At 43.6% G+C, this 19,837-nt stretch overlaps 1 protein-coding gene and 1 long non-coding RNA gene across 7 annotated transcripts in view; one reads left to right on the top strand and one right to left on the bottom strand.

Moving 5' to 3' along the window:
* Positions 1-19,837, top strand: part of Mms19 (MMS19 cytosolic iron-sulfur assembly component) — a 33,350-nt gene that overhangs the window by 12,141 nt on the left and 1,372 nt on the right. Inside the window, exons 3-30 of one of the 6 annotated variants that reach the window (XM_013069905.3) lie at positions 708-808; positions 1,746-1,831; positions 2,200-2,274; positions 2,676-2,745; positions 3,204-3,332; positions 3,423-3,484; positions 9,640-9,726; positions 10,165-10,239; positions 10,617-10,694; positions 11,414-11,552; positions 11,793-11,947; positions 12,291-12,369; positions 12,636-12,761; positions 12,926-13,007; positions 13,336-13,433; positions 13,542-13,691; positions 15,050-15,205; positions 16,066-16,165; positions 16,755-16,857; positions 17,002-17,070; positions 17,247-17,373; positions 17,887-17,987; positions 18,133-18,189; positions 18,302-18,488; positions 18,803-18,885; positions 19,016-19,180; positions 19,259-19,318; positions 19,733-19,833. In XM_013069905.3, coding sequence (XP_012925359.1) covers positions 708-808; positions 1,746-1,831; positions 2,200-2,274; positions 2,676-2,745; positions 3,204-3,332; positions 3,423-3,484; positions 9,640-9,726; positions 10,165-10,239; positions 10,617-10,694; positions 11,414-11,552; positions 11,793-11,947; positions 12,291-12,369; positions 12,636-12,761; positions 12,926-13,007; positions 13,336-13,433; positions 13,542-13,691; positions 15,050-15,205; positions 16,066-16,165; positions 16,755-16,857; positions 17,002-17,070; positions 17,247-17,373; positions 17,887-17,987; positions 18,133-18,189; positions 18,302-18,488; positions 18,803-18,885; positions 19,016-19,180; positions 19,259-19,318; positions 19,733-19,833 — 2,901 coding nt within the window. Of the gene's footprint in view, positions 1-707; positions 809-1,745; positions 1,832-2,199; positions 2,275-2,675; positions 2,746-3,203; positions 3,333-3,422; positions 3,485-9,639; positions 9,727-10,164; positions 10,240-10,616; positions 10,695-11,393; positions 11,553-11,707; positions 11,948-12,290; positions 12,370-12,635; positions 12,762-12,925; positions 13,008-13,335; positions 13,434-13,541; positions 13,692-15,049; positions 15,206-16,065; positions 16,166-16,754; positions 16,858-17,001; positions 17,071-17,246; positions 17,374-17,886; positions 17,988-18,132; positions 18,190-18,301; positions 18,489-18,802; positions 18,886-19,015; positions 19,181-19,258; positions 19,319-19,732; positions 19,834-19,837 lie in introns of those variants that run through there. The other 5 variants (XM_013069907.3, XM_087185065.1, XM_021253147.2 and 2 more) reach the window with 5 other exon arrangements.
* LOC110347788 (uncharacterized) lies at positions 634-11,566 on the bottom strand. The gene is made up of 2 exons (XR_002392582.2): positions 11,386-11,566; positions 634-795 (listed from the first exon to the last, which is right to left on the bottom strand). It is a non-coding gene; the product is annotated as an uncharacterized LOC110347788 (long non-coding RNA).

Genomic DNA, 19,837 nt, shown 5'->3' with positions numbered 1-19,837 from the left:
GGCTGGCTCCTCTCCAGAATTATTCTACTTCCTGCTTATATTACTTTTAGTATGTTTAGATTACCTTTAGTATGTTTAAGTGTAATGTTTGTAGAGATATCTTGAAGAGAAATCATTTTGTTTCTTCAGTCCAGCTTCTTCCATATCAACAATATTAAAATGGTTAAAACCTTTATTCTGGCCATCTCTATAACCTTCCAGTTTTAAAATTCTGGGTGTTTTGTATTATGCAACCACACACACACACCTTGGTGTTTGCTCTTAGCATTTTTTCCCTTAGCAGAAATTTACAAAAATATATCTTTCTTCTGTTTTGGTAGGATCTGCAGTTACCAGTCATCTTCCAAGCTCTGTAGGTAGCTGCTAAGCTCTATTTCAGAGGAATATCAGTCCTTCATACCACAGGGAAAAAGAACACAATACCCATTAGTTGCCAACTAAGGGTGTCTGGAGACAAAAAAAAACTTCAGTTGGCTGTGGGTATCAGATGTGCCTCTAATGATGCTGGATCAGATTGAGAGTTAGTTTTTCTGGTCGTGGTCCATACTTGTGTCTGTAATACACCTCAGGAACACCTCCTAGTACTGTTTTTAACAGAGCTTAACTCTCATGTGCCCAGTGAATGAGTGTGACTGATTGCAAAATATTTATTCCTGTAAATGGTTGAACTGGGTAATGGTAGATTCTCCCCTCCTGCTCTCTTCCAGGTCCTCTCTGGAGAATCCTGAACCCCAGACTCGGGCACGGGGTATCCAGCTTTTGTCACAGGTGCTGCTCCAGTGTCACTCCTTGCTCCTGGAGAAGGAAGGTACTGGCATCACTAGTAGGAATGTCTTCCTAGATTGCTGACCCAAGACATTCTATGTCTATTCAAGCCATCATTACTGGAAGAGAGGGCATAATGTATGAGCTCATTCAATCTTTTCTTCACTGTTATGTGGGCAGAGGTGATTAAAGTTGAGACACAAGAAACATGGATTTCAAATATAGCCTTAGATAATTTTTTCAGTGTATTTTCCCCACTTTATAAAATGGACAAAGTAGTATTTTTAAGATGAGAGGAAAAGTTTTGCCAGAATACAGCCACACCTATTTGCCTATTGTCTATGCTACTTTTAGGCGATAGTGGCAGATTTTGAGCAATAGCTACAGAAATTGTCCTATACACCTATAATCCTTACTATCTAGCCCTTTAAGAAAATGTTTTCGGGTCCTGGGTTCAATCTCCAACATCATGGGGTGGGGGGTAAATATAATCAAAATATATTACACATATTGAAAAAAAATTAAAAATTTAAGAGCTGAAGAGTGCATAAGGCCCTGGGTTATTCCCTGGCACCAAAAAAAAAGTTTTAAAGTTCTCCCCCCATTCCTTTTTTTTTTAAGAAAGAGTCTCACAATGTAGCCCAGGCTTCCCTTGACCTATGTAGCCAGGCTGACTTCAAACTCACAATCCTCCTGCCTCAGCCTCCCAGGTGTAGACCCCAGTTATATAGAAAGGCAGTTATGAGGTAGAGAATGGTTTTTACTGTGGATCTATGGGAGAATGGATAATAAGAGGTTACCCTGTTTTCCTGTTTCGCCTAATCAAGACACCATCAAATGTGGGAGGGCATGGGACATATCTCCTGGTGAAGGAAGAGCCTTACAGACTTAGGAACGGAGCAGAGCTGGCGGGGGGGTGGGGTGGGGTGGGGAACTTCCTTATCCCCGCATAAACTGAGGGCTGAATCTGTTTTGTACAGTGGTTCACCTGATCCTGTTCTATGAGAACCGGTTGAAAGACCATCATCTTGTGATCCCATCTGTCCTGCAGGGTTTGAGGGCACTTGTGAGTACTCCATTTCATTACATAACTGTGTTTGTGAGAGCCCTTGTCCAGTTCCTTCCTTGCCCTTTGAGGGTGGGGCTTCACATGCTGAAGGACAGAGGCCCAAACGTGGGATAAATTAGTGTCACCCAACTGTACATCTTACTCTAGAGAATAGAAGTATACTTTGGGGGACTAGAATGCAGCTGAATTGGAAGGAACTGCAAAGAACTACTGAGCTAGAGAAAGTTCTTACTGTTAGCCTTCTTCCAAACACCGGGATATTATGATGTTCACTCTAGCTAACTGGGGCCCTTGTAGGGTTGCGTCTTGGAGACTGGACTGTAATTTCCTCAGTTTTCCCATATCTTATCTTCCCTTTCCTCCAGAGCCTTTGTGTGGGTCTGCCGCCAGGACTTGCTGTCTCTGTGCTTAAAGCCATCTTCCAAGAGGTACATGTACAGGTGAGTGATGATAATCATGTCGGTAGTCTCTTGTATTTCCTACCCTTTGACATAAATAGAATTAGATGCCAAACATATGCCATTTTAAGTCCTGAACTCCAGAACTTATGACCATGTTATTGAATAAGGAAAGGGAAGGCTGAATGCAATTATATCTGACCTGTGTCCTCCTACACCTAAAGAAAGTAAGGTATGTATCAGATAGATTTGGGCCACTAACATCACCACTGTGCTGCTAGGTCAGTAGCCATACCCTTTCTCTGCAGTTCCTCTTAGCTGATCTTATGCTGGTATGAAGAGAATTGTCCACTTTAGAGGTTGTGAAGTAGAACATAGTTTATCAACTGAAGGTATCCTTTAAGCAGTTTCTTCCCTTATTTCCTTTCTCCCTCATCCCCAAGTCTCTGCTGCAGGTGGACCGACACACAGTCTACAATATCATCACCAACTTCATGCGAACTCGAGAAGAAGGTAAACAACAGAGCTCTCTGGGAAATCTGCAAAGCGAGTACATGCTAATTTTTTTCCCCATTAGCAGGACTTATTGTAGCTGGGAGCTATATAGAAGAGCTCATACTCTGAAAATGATAAAAGCAAGGCTGGGGATCCACTCTCCTTCCAGTAAAGGTTTTAAATGCTTACCACTATAGCAATTTATGTGTATTGTTGCACATCTCTTCACTGAATACTTCTCTCAGAATACGAAAACAAAAAGGGTCTGCTCTGGGGCCGGGGATTTAGCTCAGTGGTTTCACCACCTGCTGCACAAGCGCAAGGACCTGAGTTCAATCCCTGGTACCAAAAAAAAAAAAAGGATCTGCTCTGTGAGGCAGGAAAGGGGAGCATGTGAACAGAACACAGGTCTCCTAGGAGAAAGCCCAGGCTTCCTATCCCATGGGACAGTAGTGACCGTGTTCTCTCCTTCCCAGAGCTAAAAGGTCTAGGAGCTGACTTCACATTTGGCTTCATCCAGGTGATGGATGGAGAAAAAGATCCCCGTAACCTTCTGGTGGCTTTCCGCATTGTCCATGACCTCATCTCTAGGGATTACAGCTTGGGTATGTCTTGATAGCTATGAATTAGCCAGTTGAGGCTTGTCAGGTAAATGAAGCTAATAAGTCAGCCTCATTCTTTCTCTCTTGCCCCAGGACCCTTTGTGGAGGAGTTGTTTGAAGTGACATCCTGTTATTTCCCTATTGATTTTACTCCTGTAAGTAGCACCTTCCTTCTTTCATTTAAATATTCATTGAGTACCTGTGGTGTATATGCTCTGTTTCAGGTATTGAGGCTACAGATGCGCAAAATAGACAGTCCTCAGACTTACGTTTAAAATCCTCATGGACAGGAGTGGGGCTGGGGATGTAGCTTAGTGGTAAAGTACCTGCTTAGCATGCATGAGGCCCTGGGTTCAATCCCCAGAAACACATATACACACACATATGCACATGAAAAAGTAATAAAATTCTCACAGAAAAAAATTTTAGTGAATTGGGAAATAGAAAAGCATTTGATGTTGGAAGAAGGCTTTATATCAGTATTGGAGGGCGATCAGTCCTCCGACTGCCTAGAAAGGGGGACAGCAAAGCCTAAAGGAAAAAAAAAGACAACAGACTTGTGTAATTTCAAAGTATATGGGGTGGGCTGGGGATTTATCTCAGTGGTGTTGCGCCTGCCCCATAAGCACAGGGTCCTGAGTTCAATTCCTGGTACTAAAAAAGCAGAACAAAGTATATGGAGGGCCAGGAGGTCAGTGCCTCAAGAGTGGGCAAAGACAAAGACTCTGAGCTAACCACTATTTATTGGGTGAGCACAATAATTGGAGGGAGTATCAGGTGGGGCCAGTGGTAATCCTATGTCAATATGGATCTTATGCTGATGAAAATGTTAGATTGATGAGGATCTTAGGATGATGAACGCAGTAAGGGAGCATTCTTACAGTAAGAGGTGGGATGAGTTAAACTGATAAGGAATTTGTTCCTCCCCAGGTGAAACCTTTCTCCTTTGTTATTACTACTCGGTTCTCAAAGAACCAGGATGTCTTCAGCTGATGTAATCTTGCCCTTGAGCACCACAGCATCATGGGACCATTGAGGCCTCAGCTGTGACCGGAGGCAAAAACGGAGTTATCTTAGTTATCTTTCCACATGCAATAGCCTCTGTGGACAAGGAGACTTTGGGCCTTAGATAGCTATAGTCATACTTGAATTATGAAATAATTTTTTCCCAAAATTATGTAGAATGGTTCCCGACATATCAGCAGATATTTCTGGGGCTCCTTAAGTTCCTTAACAGTGTACTTGGTGCTGCGACCAACAGGATTGTAAAATATGGTCCCTGCCCTTGAAAGTTGAAACATTTAAGTGACAATAAGAGATTAGGTACCAAAAGGAGTAGTACTGTAGTTCTGAGAACACAGACTTTAGTATGAGCTAGAATAGCCAGATAAGGTAGGATTTTGATTGGTTTCAGAGCAATGCATGGATTATGATTCTGGAGTTGGAGAAGACATCTTAGTCAATAGAAACAAATTGACAGAACAAAAAAGGCACTGTTAAGTACAGTTATGTTTAGGACATATTTGCTTTGACTCTCTTGGGTCTTCCTCTTACCCTGCATTTGATTTCTGTTCTACTCCCAAATAGTCAAGGTCCCATCACTGGATATGTGTACTGCAAGCATTAATAATGTGGAAGAAATGAAAGTTCTGTTGCAGCATACCAAACATTTGACTATGGACTCTCACTTTAAAGTGCCATAGGGCTGGGGATTTAGCTCAGTGGTACCATGTCTGCCTCCCAAGCTCAAGTCCTCAGTTGATCCCTTGTACCAAAAACAAAAACATAGCTTCTCGGCCTTTTGGCTAAAATGTCACAGCTGGGCTGGGGATGTAGCTCAGCGGGCACAATGCCTGTTTGGCAAGCACAATGTCCTGAGTTTGATCCCTGATAAAGAAAAGAAAAAGATAAAGAACCACAGCCATTTTTGTTGCAAGGAATTACAGTGCCTTGGTCCACAAACTTTCCTTGATTCTGGTCGCATACTGAACTGGACAAGAACCAAATCAAATTTCTCCATAAAGTCAACATTGAACCTAACTATAGAATTTGATTCGGTTCTCATCTAACTTGGTTTGTGGCCAGAATCGTGGAAAGAATGAAGTTCGTGAACCAAGGTACCACTGTATTTACCAGTTTATTTCATTTGGTATATCACATTGCTTGGGACCATCTCTCTCTTGAAATTCTTTCCATTTTTTTCATAATAACTAACCTTTATAACCCAGAAGAACTTGTGCCTTTGAAATATTGAAAGATCCTGGCTTGCTACCAGGTTTTTCTGGTTTTGGTTTGTTTTATGTTGTGTTTTGTTTGTTTTTGAAAAGATGATACATTCACATAATTCAAAGTTAAAAAGGTACAAAAGGTTGAAAAATCTTCCTGCTATACTTTTCTTCATACTCAACTAATTTTATCAGCTATGTCTGTATCTTTTTGTTCTGTTTTGGGGTTTTTTTGTTTGTTCATTTGTTTTGTTTTGGTACCGATTGAACTCAGGACCCCAGCCCCTTCTGTTTTGTTTTTTGAGACAGGATCTGACTGACCTTGAACTCACTGTGGAGCTCTGGCCTTGAAGCCAATCCTCTTGCCTTGCCTTCTCCCCGAGTGCTGGGGTTACAGGTGTGTGCCACCACACCTAGCAAATGTATCTTTATAGAACTTTTTCATCCTTATGAAAGCAAATTCTACCCTCCTCTCCTTGGTAGCATATACAAATACATTTCCTGCACTTTGCTTTTTTTTTTCATTTACCAGTATATCTTGGAGAGTTCTTTATCTTAGTATACCTTATCGGTATATAAATTAGCTCTCTTGTTTATTTGTTTTTGGTTTTTTGGGGTTTTTTTATGGTACCAGGGATCAAACTCAGGACCTTGCCCTTGTGAGACAGGAGGCGGCACCACTGAACTAAATCCCTGGCCCTTTTGTTAATCTTTTGCTATTACAAGCAGTGCTGCAACTGATATATACATGGGTTTAACAACAAGATTACCAAAAATGAAACTGCTAAGTCAAAGAATATGTGCTTGTTTTTTTGAGGCAGGGTCTCACTGTATAGCTCAGGCTGGTCTTAAACTCATTATGTCAGGCTGGCCTCAAAGTTGCAGTGATCCTCCTGCCTCAGCCTCCCAAGTGCTGGGATTACCAGTGTGTGCCACCATGCCCAGAAAATATGTGCATTTACAATTTGAAGAAGAGTATCTCATACATTTTCTTGAAAGGTAATAAAATAAGCAGAATTCAACATTTAAAGGCTACAGAAACCTCTGTCATACTCCTTTACTTTTTTTTTTTGGTACTGGGGATGGAACTCTGGACCTTGCACTTGCGAGACAGACGGCAAAACCACTGAGCTAAATCCCCAGCCCCATACTCCTTTACTTTTTTTTGTTTTGGGGGGATGGTACCAGGGATTGAACTCGGGTCCTTGCGCTTGCGGGGCAGGTGGCAGAACCACTGAGCTAAATCTCCAGCCCCTCCTTTACTTTTTTGGAAGCAACTCTCCATAGTGCCTGCCAGTACTAAGGAAGACACTGTACTGTGGCAAATGGAGTAAATTTTTTAGCTAGCCTGGAAGTCTTTGGTTGATTTATATATATAATTTTCATTTTATTTTATTTTATTTTTATTTATTTATTTATTGGTAAGGGATCAAACTTGGGACCTTGCGCTTGCAAGGCAGGCAGCAGAACCACTGAGCTAAATCTCCAGGCCATACATATAATTTTTAAAAGAGGAGAGGTTCAGTTTAGCTCACTAAGTCCTTGGTTGTTTTTCTTTTTCCCCCGGGGTACCAGACAGGCACAGCTCCACTGAGTTAAATCCCTGGCCCATGAAGTCCTTGATTCTGATCTTCAGGACTCTCTTGGTTATTGGTTATCTACACTTGATCTTAGCCAAAAGGCGGAGAGGCAATGGTTATTGGTTATCTATCTGTTGTCCTTCATGGACATACCTCACACAGTCAGAAGGTGTATAACTTTCTTGGGGCAGCTGTCTTCCTGTTGGTGAGAGTTAGAGCTTCTCATACTCCTCTACAACTACATTCATTTTCTCTTTAGAAATAATCTCTATTCCCAACTGTTTATGTGTTTTCCCAAGGATATTCTAGGTAAAATAAACACAGATAAATTATGGATTCATTTTTCTTAATCAAGCAAAGACTTTTCTTTACTCACGCTTTAAATTTCAAGAGCTTGGGCCAGGGATTTAGCTCAGTGGTTTCGCCACCTGCTACACAAGCGCAAGGACCTGAGTTTGATCCCCAGTACCAAAAAACAAAACAAAACAAATTTCAAGAGCTTTTCATTGTTACTGACCTCTGAATTTTTTTTTTATTTTTTTTTAAGAGTAGGAAAATTTATTGGGAAATAGGATGGGGAATAGGGATAGGGAATAAGAATGGGGAAGAGGGATAGCTCCTGAGAGACAGGAGGGGTCCTGAATGGGTTGCAACCTCTGAATTTTTTTATAGCATTCTGTTCTTATTTAATACATGGATAAATTTCTCTTAATACTCCCTCTTTCTCTTTTTTACGGGGGAGGGTTGTAGTTCTGGCTGTCCTGGAACTCACTGTATAGCCCAGGCTAGCCTGGAACTCACAGCGATCCTGCTGCCTCAGGCTCCTGAGTGCTGTTATTACAGGCATACAACTCTCTTACCTGTCTCTAAAAACATTAATGAAGTGTTATTTTTAAATATGTCTTCTCCCTATATAATCCTGTTCCCTTCAAGTTTTTTTCAGTTTATTTTGTTAATCTTTGGGAGTTTATTCATGTTTCAAAATGAGGATTATAAAGTGAAGTGGAAGTTCTAAGCACATAGAATGGGATCGTTAAGTGTGAGAGCTTCATTACAGACTGGCTTACTCAGATAGTCTAGGGAAGCCCCAAAGTTCTTTTCCTGAGTTAGTCAGGTCCTTCCAGAGAAAGATCTTTGGTTTGCCTATGAAGAGATCTGACTTTAAGCGAAGGAGCTGAAAATAGCACTCAGTACTGTGTCTCTTAGACCCCTCTTCTGGTGTAGCACTGAGGCCCTCTGCTGCACCTGCATCTTCTCTGTCTTACCTGCTCCAAAAAAGTAAACCTCCAGATTTTGCTTCTATTAGGGAGGAGCAAGGAGTCAGTCTTGGGCCCATATTGCCTCTCTAGCCCCATTCCCAACCCCAAAGGTACATGGAATTTCCAACTCCAAAACATTTTGAGGACTATGCAGTATATATTTATCCAGCCTTCCCCAGGTTTACCTAGAATTCTTTTATCTTGGGTCTGTTGAGTCATTTTCTTATCAATCTGCTTTGCTTTTCAGCTTATAATATTTTGTTAGGGCCGGGGATTTAGCTCAGTGGTTTCGCCACCTGCTGTGCAAGCACAAGGAACCAAGATCGATCCCCAGTACCAAAAAAAAAAAATTTTGTTGCTAGTATCTCTCTTTTTTTTTTTTTTGGTACCAGGGATCAAACTCGGGTCCTTACGCTTGCGAGGCAGGCGGCGGAACCACTGAGCTAAATCCCTGGCCCTTATTGCTAGTATCTCTTACTCTGTTCTTTGACCTATAACTTTGTCTTTAAAGAAAGAAAATCTCTATATTGAGTTTATGTTGCAGTTTCCAAAAGAGAAAAGGAAAATCTGATTGATGGGTTTTTTTTGGTTTTTTTGTTTGTTTTTTTTTGATTGATGTTTTTAATCTTCACAGATTAATCATTAATCTCTTTCATGTTGTCAGAGTTACAGCTTTTTTTGTTTGTTTGTTTTTTGGTAGCAGGGATCGAACTCGGGACTTTGCGCTTGCAAGGCAGGCACCGGAACCACTGAGCTGAATCCTTGGCCCAAGTTACAGCTTTTTATATGGGTGAAAAAAATAGAAACGTCTAGCAAAGAGTTACTTAAATAACCTGTGGCTGAAACACAATGAAAACTAAAACTAATGTTGTAAAAGAATAATACCATTTTAAAATATTCTTAATGTATTAAATATAAAAATAAATTATGGATCATATATGTAAAGCAAGCATAAACACAGAGAAGAAAGCATTACACCAAAAAGTTAAGGATGCTTAACGCTAAGTGGTAAAATAATAGATCAAATAGAAAACGTGTGATGAAATTGAAAGCTAAGGGCCTGAAAGACAAAAATTATCAGAGAACACAGAAGAGCAAGCATGTCTCCTTCCTGGGGCCTCATATCATACTGTTCTGCTAGATCGGGTATAAATATCACCCTTGTCTACAGGTTTGCCAGGTTCAAGCCTGTGTCCAAAGGTGGTCTGAAAATTTACACAAACCCATGGCCCTTCTCCCTTTCCAGCCACCTAATGATCCCCATGGTATCCAGAGAGAAGATCTCATCCTGAGTCTTCGAGTGGTGCTGGCTTCTACGCCACAGTTTGCTGAGGTAGGTGTACCCATTGTTAGTTAGGGTAGATAGTCTCTCCCCAGAGAAGGCTCTGAAGAAAGAACAGTAAACTCTCAGAAGAAAGAGTGAGCTAGTGTACATTTTAGAGTATGACACCTTGCGGTCATCTTGTGTGGCAAGTATCTTAGACTTCTGATATAAGAAACTTTACCACCCTCTCTCTTAAAATAGTCCCATCCCTAGATGAGGCTATTTTTTTGAAATCCTCTAGCTTTGCCAACTTGCTCATTTTCAAGTAATGAAGGCCATAGCCAGAGTTAAGGAGGAAAGGTAGCTTACAATCACAACTCCTAACTTAAGTATAGCTCCTTTATATAGCACCTATGCATTGAAACTGGTGGCAAAAGGACATGATCGATTTTGGTGTTGCTCAGACCCTATCTAGCTCAGGATTAAGTTCCTTCTTCTCTCACACAGTTCCTACTGCCCCTGTTGATTGAGAAAGTAGATTCTGAGATTCTGAGTGCCAAGCTGGATTCACTGCAGACTCTGGTGAGTGATTTTTTTTTTCTCCTTGCAGGATATAACTACCTTTAGACAAGTTAGAGGTACTAAAAGATATAGTGTCTTAGCAGAAAACTGTCCATGAGTCTCAAGAAGGACCAAGATTTGGGTCTGTTTGTTGACCTAAAGACCCCAGCTGCATGTTGTCTTCTCCTGTAGTAACTGAGGAAAGGCTGACCAGACCTCCATTTCTTTGTCATTAGGATGAGTTCCTGTTTTTCTGTGCCCCAAAGAAGACTGTTATGACATCCTACTGGCTTTTCTGTTGAGAGCCAGGCTCCCTTAGGTGTCTCTATGCTGAGGTACCTGCCTGTCCCAGGATATCTTAGTGTATAACTAGCTGATATTTGCTGTTGCCTTGGCAGAATGCTTGCTGTGCTGTGTATGGGCAAAAAGAACTGAAGGACTTCCTTCCCAGCCTTTGGGCTTCTATCCGCAGAGAGGTGAGCGTTACTGAGATGAACTCACTACAGTTAATTCCCATTAGTCCATTATGAGGGGAAATAATGCACCCTGTCCTCTTCCCTATTGTCCCTAGGGTCAGGGTACTGTTTTGGTTATTCAGCAGGTAAATAAGGGGACATACTTCTAGTTGAATGACAAGGGAGACAGTTGCTTGGTGAGAGCATAGTGATCACCTTTGCATGGTGCCCACTTCCTGTACTCCCATGGCAAAGAGCACAGGTCATGGTGTGGGCGTACTAAATAGAGAAGAAGAATGCAATTTAGCATAGGGGATCGCAACAACCACTGCTCAGAGTTGACATACTGTTTCTCAAAAATTGTGTGTTTCTCTAGTGGAAGTAAGGACTTGGTAAGGATAACCAGTGGAGAAGACATTGAGTTGGGGGTTGATTTCTGTTGCTGTGCCCTAAAAGTTCTGAACTGCTGGGTATGGTGCCCCACACCTGTAATCCCAGCACTCTGGCAGGCTGAGGCAGGAGGATCACAAGTTCAAGCCCAGCTTACGCAACTTAGTGGCCCTGTCTCAAAATAAGTGAAAAAAAGAGCTGGAGATGTACCTCAGTGCAGAGGCCATGGGTTCAATCCCAAGTACCACCAAAAAAAGTTCTCAACCTTCCTCTTTGAGGAAATAGGCAGTGGGTGGGTGGGATCTCACCTGTGAAAGCTCACCTCAGTAGCCATGGGATCCTTCCATCAGGTGTTCCAGACAGCAAGTGAGCAGGTGGAGGCAGAAGGCCTGGCAGCCCTTCACTCCCTGACTGCGTGTTTGTCTCGCTCTGTGCTGAGTGCTGATGCAGAGGACCTTCTTGACACCTTCCTTAGCAACATTCTACAGGGTAATGGAACTGTGCCAGCCTGAAAGGAGAGAGAGCACAATAGAGATTACATTCCTCAAGGGCCAGTGACCCTTCATAAGTTCAGTGATTTGGGGGCTGCAGCTCTACTTTGAATTGAAGACAATTGAGTAGTAACTGCTGCTAAACTGTTCCAGGTCTCAGTCTTCAACTTCTGTGGACTATAGGGGAATCAGGCAACATTTGGCCTACTCCCCAGGTCTGTGATTGCTGCCTCTCTAGACTGCAGGCACCATCTGTGTGAACCGGACATGAAACTGGTATGGCCTAGTGCCAAGCTGTTGCAGGCAGCTACAGGTGCATCTGCCCGGGCCTGTGACCACATTACCAGCAACGTACTGCCTTTACTTCTGGAACAATTTCACAAGCACAGTCAGGTAAAAAAGCACAATGTTGGGCTAGGGATTTAGCTCAGTGGTTCTGGCGCCTGCCTCGCAAGCGCAAGGTCCTGAGTTTGATCCCCGGTACCAAAAAAACCCACAGTGTTGTGGGAGACAGTGAGACCTGAATGCTAGGATCCCTTTCTCAGAAGAGAGAGAGAATGAAGCTTTAGCTTGGGCCCAGATCTGGGGTTTCATTCCCATATGCTGCCGCTTGTTCCCTTACTCACTTTCCCAGACTTAGTCATACATAAAAGGATAATTCTCACCAGCTCCAGAATAGCAGAGTTGAAATCCTTTAAAATATTCTTTGACTCCAGTACCCCTTGAAACATTACAGAGCAACCAGAGGCGGACAATCCTTGAAATGATCCTGGGTTTCTTGAAGCTGCAGCAGAGGTGGAGCTATGAAGATAAAGGTAAGGTATCCTGGGGGCACTTGAGTCCTGTGGTCCAAAAAGGATAGTAAGACAAGAAAAGTAGTCTAGAATATTGGTCCTCTTGTGCTGGGGCTGTAGCAAAAGAGCGTACTAAATGGATGAGACCCCTTTATGTTTCTAGTGTGCTCCTGGACCCACAGTGGATTAAGATCTTAAAATCTACTCCTAATCATCTTGCACCACTGCTAAGTGAGGGATACAAAATGTAAAGGCTTCCTTCTAACCTGGCTTCTGTCTCTCCCTAGATGAAAGAACTCTGAGTGACTTCAAGGACCAGCTGTGTTCATTGGTATTCATGGCCCTAACAGACTCCAGCGCCCAGCTTCAGCTTGTTGGCATCCGTGCAATCACAGTTTTGGGTGCCCAGCCAGGTACATCTCAAGGGAAAGAGAAAAGATTGATCCCTTCCTTACAGTTTTCTGTATTAAGAAAACTATAATACTAGGGTGATTTCAGATTTCTAATAGTATTTTTGGCAAGGTTGTGGTGACTACAGAGGAAGAAAAATGAGATTTATGTTTCCTTCTACCCATAGATTTCCTATCTTCTGAGGACTTGGAACAGGCAGTGGGTCACCTGTACAGACTGAGCTTCCAGGAGGAGGATTCCCAGAGCTGGTGAGACTCTAAACCAGGGAGGTAGAGCAAGCTGTTCTCTGCCTCTGAATCGACAGCAACAGATGTAGCAGGGGCCAGGGGCTCTATGCTTCTGACCCTTGTCTCTCCTTAGGGAGATAACCAGTTGGAGAGATAATGGGACTGCTCTCTCTTTTCTTGAGTGTTAAGAAGCCCTGTCCAACTCAGTAGTGTAGGTATTTGAGTCCTGTTCTTCAACAAGGTGGCTTTGGGTGCCCATATTGCTGGATCTGCCCAATGGCAGTCCTTAGCAAGAGGATGGTGGGCCCGTTTAGCTGATGGTAATGTTCATCTGCTCTGTGCCTCACAGGGTGGCAGCACTGGAAGCCTCAGGAGCCCTGGCCACTCTCTACCCTGTGGCCTTCAGCAGCCATCTGGTACCCAAGCTTGCTGAGGAGCTGCACAGAGGTATGTGTGGCTAATAGTCTTCTGTAGCCCAACTCATCCCAGCAAGGCTTTGAGACCCTTCTTGCTTGCCATCACAAAGTGAAACCTTGTCTCTCTGGTTCCTTTCAGGGAAGTCTAACTTAGCTAGAGGAGATGGGTCAACCAAATGCTCACAGCATCTGCGCTGTCTGCAAGCTTTGTCAGCTGTTTCAACACATCCCAGCATCGTCAAGGAGACACTGCCTCTGCTGCTGGAGCATCTCTGGAGGATGAACAAAGGTAACTACCTGGAATAATCAAGCAGGTGGGCTGAATGAGGAACTGCAGCCTGGGTTGGAGTCAACACCTCTTAAGAAGTGTTTCTAATTGTAGCTGTACATTATCTATCATCTTACATACTTATTTCTGTATTTGAAAACATTCAAAATCATCTCTACTACTTACTTTGAAATATTCATTTAGTGAGGATGTGGATTTGATCCCTAGCGGGAAAAAGAAAAGAAATATTCAATTAATTGTTATCAGCCATAGTTACCCTACTGAGCCATTGAACATGAGAAGTTATTCCTCCTATCCAACAGTACTCTTATACTTGTTATTCTTTCTCCATTCCCCACTCCATACCCTTTCCAGATTCTGCTAAGCATTATTTCAAACACAAAATATTTGCCTTTCTGTGGACATGGTAAACTTGGAAAAAAAAGAAATACTGACACCTGGGCCTTAGTCCTGTTGTATCAGTCTCTGAGGAGGGTTGGGATTTGCACAACAGTAATTATGAAGCGTACCCTGCTGATTTTCACTTAGGATCAGAATCGAGAGGCACCAGTATAAAGCATGGTGGTCCTCAAAATACAATCCATCGAACATAGCCTGGGCAGTATCTGCAGGTTCATTAGAAATGCAGAATCTTAGGACCTCACTAGTAAGAATCTGCATTTCGAGCCATGTGTGGTAACACACACCTATAATCGCAGCACTTGGGAGGCTGAGGCAGGAGAATCACCAGGATTTTGAGATCAGCCTGGACTACCTAGTGAGTTCAAGGTCAGCCTGAACTATATAGCAAGAAAAGAAAATTTACATGTGAACAAGTAACTTGTAGGCACCAACCAGTCTGAGAAGCACTGCTCTAAGGCCAAAGTTACAGTAGCTATTGCCACTGGGAACCTATGCATGGTCACCCTGGTTCCTCACTAACTTCGACTGCCTAGCCATTGTAGGCAAACCTAGGTACACATTGCTTGATCAGCAGTTATTTAGTGGAAAGAATACTAGACTCAGACCCTGACAAGGGTCTGCTTTCTGACTTTGCACTTCTTGTGACCCTGGAAGAAACACTGATAATCTCATTGAGCCTCCACGTCCTCTGTAAAGTGAGAGAAGTGATACAAACAAAGGAAAGAATGTAAGTGAATATTTGTATTACTAAGCCTAGCACAGATCCAGTCTTAATTTTGAAATCTGAATAGAGGTACACTCACAGCCAAGAAAATACAGTGGCTCTGGTCTTTATAAGACATTCTTGGTCTCTTCAGTCATTGTCTTTGTCTGTTCTTCCCATCTGCTATATCGGAAATACTTGAAAGTGTTTGTGAGAACATTTTAAAGAGAATACTGATTTTCTCACCTCACAGGGAATGTGGTTACAGGACCCAGTGACATTATTGCTGTCTGTCAGAGTCTCCAGCAGGTGGCAGAAAAATGCCAGCAAGACCCTGAGAGCTGCTGGTATTTCCATCAGACAGCTGTACCTTGGTTGCTTGCTTTGGCTGTTCAGGCTTCCATGCCAGGTAACTTTCTCCACTTCCATCCTCTCAGAATTCTGCCTTCTGCTATTGTTTGGACAGCACTGCCACCCCGTGGGTATTGGTGGTACTGCATTTTCTACCATCAGTATATGAATCCTTTGTCCCCACAAATGAAATTTTTACTTCAGGACAAAAGGTGCCAACGTGAACAATCACAAGAACCAAAATCCACTAGTTAGCAACATTCAAAAAAGATGCCCACTTTGTTTCCCTTTAACTGCTATATTACTAGTTACAACTAGGCTTTGCAGTCAAGCAGGCTTGGTTTGGTTTCACCATCAGTTTGCTAACTTAGGTGAAGATACCCCAGCCTTTCTAACCCTTAGCTCCCTCACTTGTAAAATGAGGATAGAGAGGAGCCGAGGATTTAGCTCAGTGGTTCCGAAGCCTACCTCACAAGCGGAAGGACCCGAGTTCAATCCCTGGTACCAAAAAAAAAAGAATTAAGGTAATTTATTGTGTCTGGCCACACCTTAAGGGCCCAGTATATGATAGTCACTATAAAGAAGGGTCTGTAAAGATAAATTTGGGTTTTCTTAAAATTCTCAAAAGGTCAACATTTCAAGTTCCAATGTTGGAACATTCATATTAGCCTACTCTAAGGATTTTGCACAATAATTTCCAAGGGTTCCGTGGTCCCAGCTCATCTAGGCCACTGCTCTTTCTGGGGCTTGCTATTTCTCAGGATCACAGCACTGCTAAAGGACAGATTTAAGAATGCCTTTTTGGCTGCAGGCCAGCCCATCATGATGGGGTTAGGAACCAATCGTTTGGATTTCTGAACCATCGTCATGGCCTTGTGATTGTGTGTATGTTTGTGTGTTGGTGTTTTGTTTTTCCAGAGAAGGAGCCCTCTGTTTTAAGAGAAGTGCTGTTGGAGGATGCGGTCTTGGCTGCCATGGTGTCTGTCATTGGCACTGCCACTACTCACTTAACCTCTGAGTGAGTGTGACTGGATGTGGCTTGAACCTAGGGAGGAGACCAATCTCCAGAAGCAACAGATAGTTGCCTTGTCAGCTGTCCTTGTACCTGTACATCAATGTGAAGGCAGTTATTTAAGTTTGACTGATGAAACAAAAGGGAGGTGATTTTAGCACTGTGGGGGTGGGTAAACCATTACCCAATAGTTTTTAGCTGCAGAATTACCTGTGGAACATTTAAAATATATATGCATTGAGGCCAGAGATTTAGCTCAGTGGCATCACTCCTGCCCCATAAGCAGAAGGTCCTGAGTTCAAACCCCAGTACCCCCCTCCAAAAAAAATCCATTGAGCTCCTCGCTAGATTGTAAGCTCTAAGAGAATAGCAGTTTGATCTATCTGGTCCACAGCTCCCATCACCAGACTAGAATGGGAATGGTTCCAGGCACATAACATGTATCATGTTAATATTTGTAAAGTATGTGAATGATCGTGGCTGATCCTAATGAGAAGTGGCCCTAATGAGAACCTCAGGCTGAAAGGCACTGTATGAAGAGGAGAGCTGCCTTAGAATCCTAGCTACTTGGTAACACCAAATACTCTGCCCCCAGGTTAGCAGCCCAGAGTGTCACCCGCATAGTGTCCCTCTTCTTGGACGGCAACACTTCCTTTCTGCCTGAAAACAGCTTCCCAAGCAGATTCCAGCCATTCCAGGTGACCATCTGATGAATTAGATGGAAAAGAATCTTGGAATTTATGTTCTTCAAACATTTTTCAGGGCTAATCTGGGGTAGTTATGGAGGCAGACAAACCTACTGCTGCAGGACCTGCTTGATAGGGGCTCTTCTTCCTTTACAGGATGGCTCCTCGGGCCAGAGGCGGCTGGTTGCACTGCTTATGGCCTTTGTGTGTTCCCTGCCTCAAAATGTAAGTGAGCACATTTAGGCAGGTGGCTCTCAGGGCTGAAATTTGCCACAGTCAAGTTGATATTTTACTCATTGGAGTAGTTCTCGTCCACTCTTGTCCCTGCTGCCAGTTTCTACTGGGATTCTTTTGGAGTTCAAGTTTTTTCTGGGTCCATTACATGGCCAGGTTTTCTGTAGGTGGAAATCCCTCAGCTGAACCAACTCATGAGGGAGCTTTTGGAACTGAGCTGCTGCCACAGCTGCCCCTTCTCCTCCACTGCTGCTGCCAAGTGCTTTGCAGGACTCCTCAACAAACTCCCTGCAGGTACTGGAGCAAGCTTGGGTTAGAGTCTCCCCAAATTACCTACCAAAGGAATCTTCAAGTTCATTCCTCATTCTCCTTTAAAAAAAAAAAGGCTTTTTAATAACATGATAGGGCTTCACCTGTTCAGGCACTGTCTTTGGACAGCCCTTGGAACAAGAATTGGGCACAGCATTACAGGGGCTAAAAAAAAAGCATTTTGAGGCCTTAACAGTGGCAATGCAGGGCCAGGGAGTTAGCTCAGTGGTTCTTCCACCTGACTCGTAAGTGCAAGGACCCGAGTTCAAAGAAAAAACAGTGGCAATGTCATAGATAAGTCCTCAGTGGGAGTAGGCAACCCTCCGTTCACAAATGCTAGCACCCCTGCATCATGAAAGCCTTTACCAGGCTTTCATGTCCACAGGCAAAATACTTTTTCTAATGGTTTCTTGGGTGCTGTGCACTTAAATGATTTCCATCATTCACCATTAAAAGAAAAAAGAGTTGTTATTGCATCAGCATGTTCTCCTTTCTCAGGGCAGCAGCTGGATGAATTCCTGCAGCTGGCTGTGGATGCAGTGGACAGTGGCCTGGGCTCTGGGCCCTTTCGTCATCAGGCCTTCACACTGCTGCTCTGGGTAAGGAGATGGAGTAGATTCTGACTAAGCACAGCAACTGTGACTAAGTAAAATATCCCTATTTGACCCTGAGCCATAAGCAGCTGTGTCTCAGGGGTCTGGGGTTCTGAAAGTCAGGCCAAAGCTTCTCTCTCTCTCACTATAGGTAACAAAGGCCCTAGTACTCAGATACCATCCTCTCAACTCCTCCCTTACAGCTCGGGTAAGTCTTCCTAGGAGATAGAAATTCTTGTTAAGTCTCCCAGAAGTGATTTCCATCCTCATTTTTAAGATTTTTCTCCAGTGATGTGCTTGAAAGGCTCTCTTTTCTCCAGCTTATGGGCCTCCTGAGTGACCCAGAATTAGGCCCAGCAGCAGCTGATGGCTTTTCTCTGCTCATGTCTGACTGCACTGATGTGCTGACTCGAGCTAGCCATGCTGAAGTGCGGATCATGTTTCGCCAGCGATTTTTCACAGACAATGTGCCTGCTTTGGTCCAAGGCTTCCATGCTGCTCCCCAAGGTAAGAAGAGTCAGAAAGGGCTCCAGATATATAGACCTGTCCTTCCCTTGGCCACCGTCCCTAAAATAATTTGAGAGCCAAGTGCTGCTTTAGAGCTATACTGTGGTGTATACCTAGAAAATTAATAGGGACATGTCTTGCTTACTCTGAACTCAAGGGACTTTTTTTCCCCACTTCTTTTTATAGGCTGATGTTCCAGCATAGTCAGATATTGAACTCTCAAGCTGAATGTCTAAGCCCAGTTTTCTCCCCTAAGCTTCCCCCCCCTTTTTTTTTGGTACCGGGGATCAAACTAGCTTCTCCCCTTCTTACAGATGTGAAGCCAAACTACCTGAAGGGTCTGTCGCATGTACTCCACAGGCTGCCCAAGCCCGTGCTCTTGCCAGAACTGCCCACAGTAAGTTGTACAGTCAGCCTCCAGGCAAGGGACAAAGCTCTTCCCCCATAGCTGGAGCTAGAAAGGGGAAGACGAAGAGAACCAGGAGCATCACAGTATGATCATCCCTCCCTTTCCTATTGCCTCTTAGCTTCTTTCCCTGCTCCTGGAGGCCCTGTCCTGCTCTGACTCTGTGGTCCAGCTCTCTACCCTCAGCTGCCTTCAGCCTCTTCTACTGGAAGCACCTCAGGTCATGAGTCTTCACGTTGACATGCTGGTCACCAAGTTTCTGAACCTCAGCTCCAGCCCTTCCATGGTGCGTTGAGCCCCAGCATGCCTTTGGCACCTCATCTCTCCTCAGGTCTTCCCTCACCTCCTTCTGGTTGTGTTCCAGGCTGTCCGGATTGCTGCACTGCAGTGTATGCATGCTCTTACTCGCTTGCCCACTCCTGTGGTGAGTACCTCAGCTGTCCTCCCTGGCCAGGGAACATCTTAGAAGAGACATTGAAGTACTCTTTGCCTTCGTCAAGTGAGACTAGCTACCCTGCAGTGTAAATAAGATCTGAACTACAAGGTACAGATAGGCACAAGGTCCTCTCCACCCTTGGGGTCAGAATGGACCTCTTAAATCCTGAACGTCCTGTAATACAATGGCCATCCTACCACTTGGCTTCCTCTGGAATTTTTAAAGTTTAGGACATGTTGCATGTGCTTAGCATGTACCAGGCCCTTGTTCAATCTGCAGCACCAAAAAAAGAATAGAACATGTTTTCCTATCTTCCAAGTATTAGTTACAGAGTCAAAAGAAGCAGCACATCTGGTTGCCATGGTTGAACAGGGCTAAGATTTTTCTCCTCTGACTCCACAGTTGCTGCCATATAAACCACAGGTGATCCGGGCATTAGCCAAGCCCCTTGACGACAAGAAGAGACTGGTGCGCAAGGAAGCAGTGTCAGCCAGGGGAGAGTGGTGA

Source organism: Heterocephalus glaber, unplaced genomic scaffold (assembly GCF_053883595.1).
Source record: "Heterocephalus glaber isolate CG9 unplaced genomic scaffold, H.glaber_assembly_v1.0 deba00001497, whole genome shotgun sequence".
Taxonomy (NCBI): Eukaryota; Metazoa; Chordata; class Mammalia; order Rodentia; family Bathyergidae; genus Heterocephalus; species Heterocephalus glaber.
Note: the sequence above shows the minus strand (reverse complement) of the source record. Positions and strands in the feature narration are given on the sequence as shown.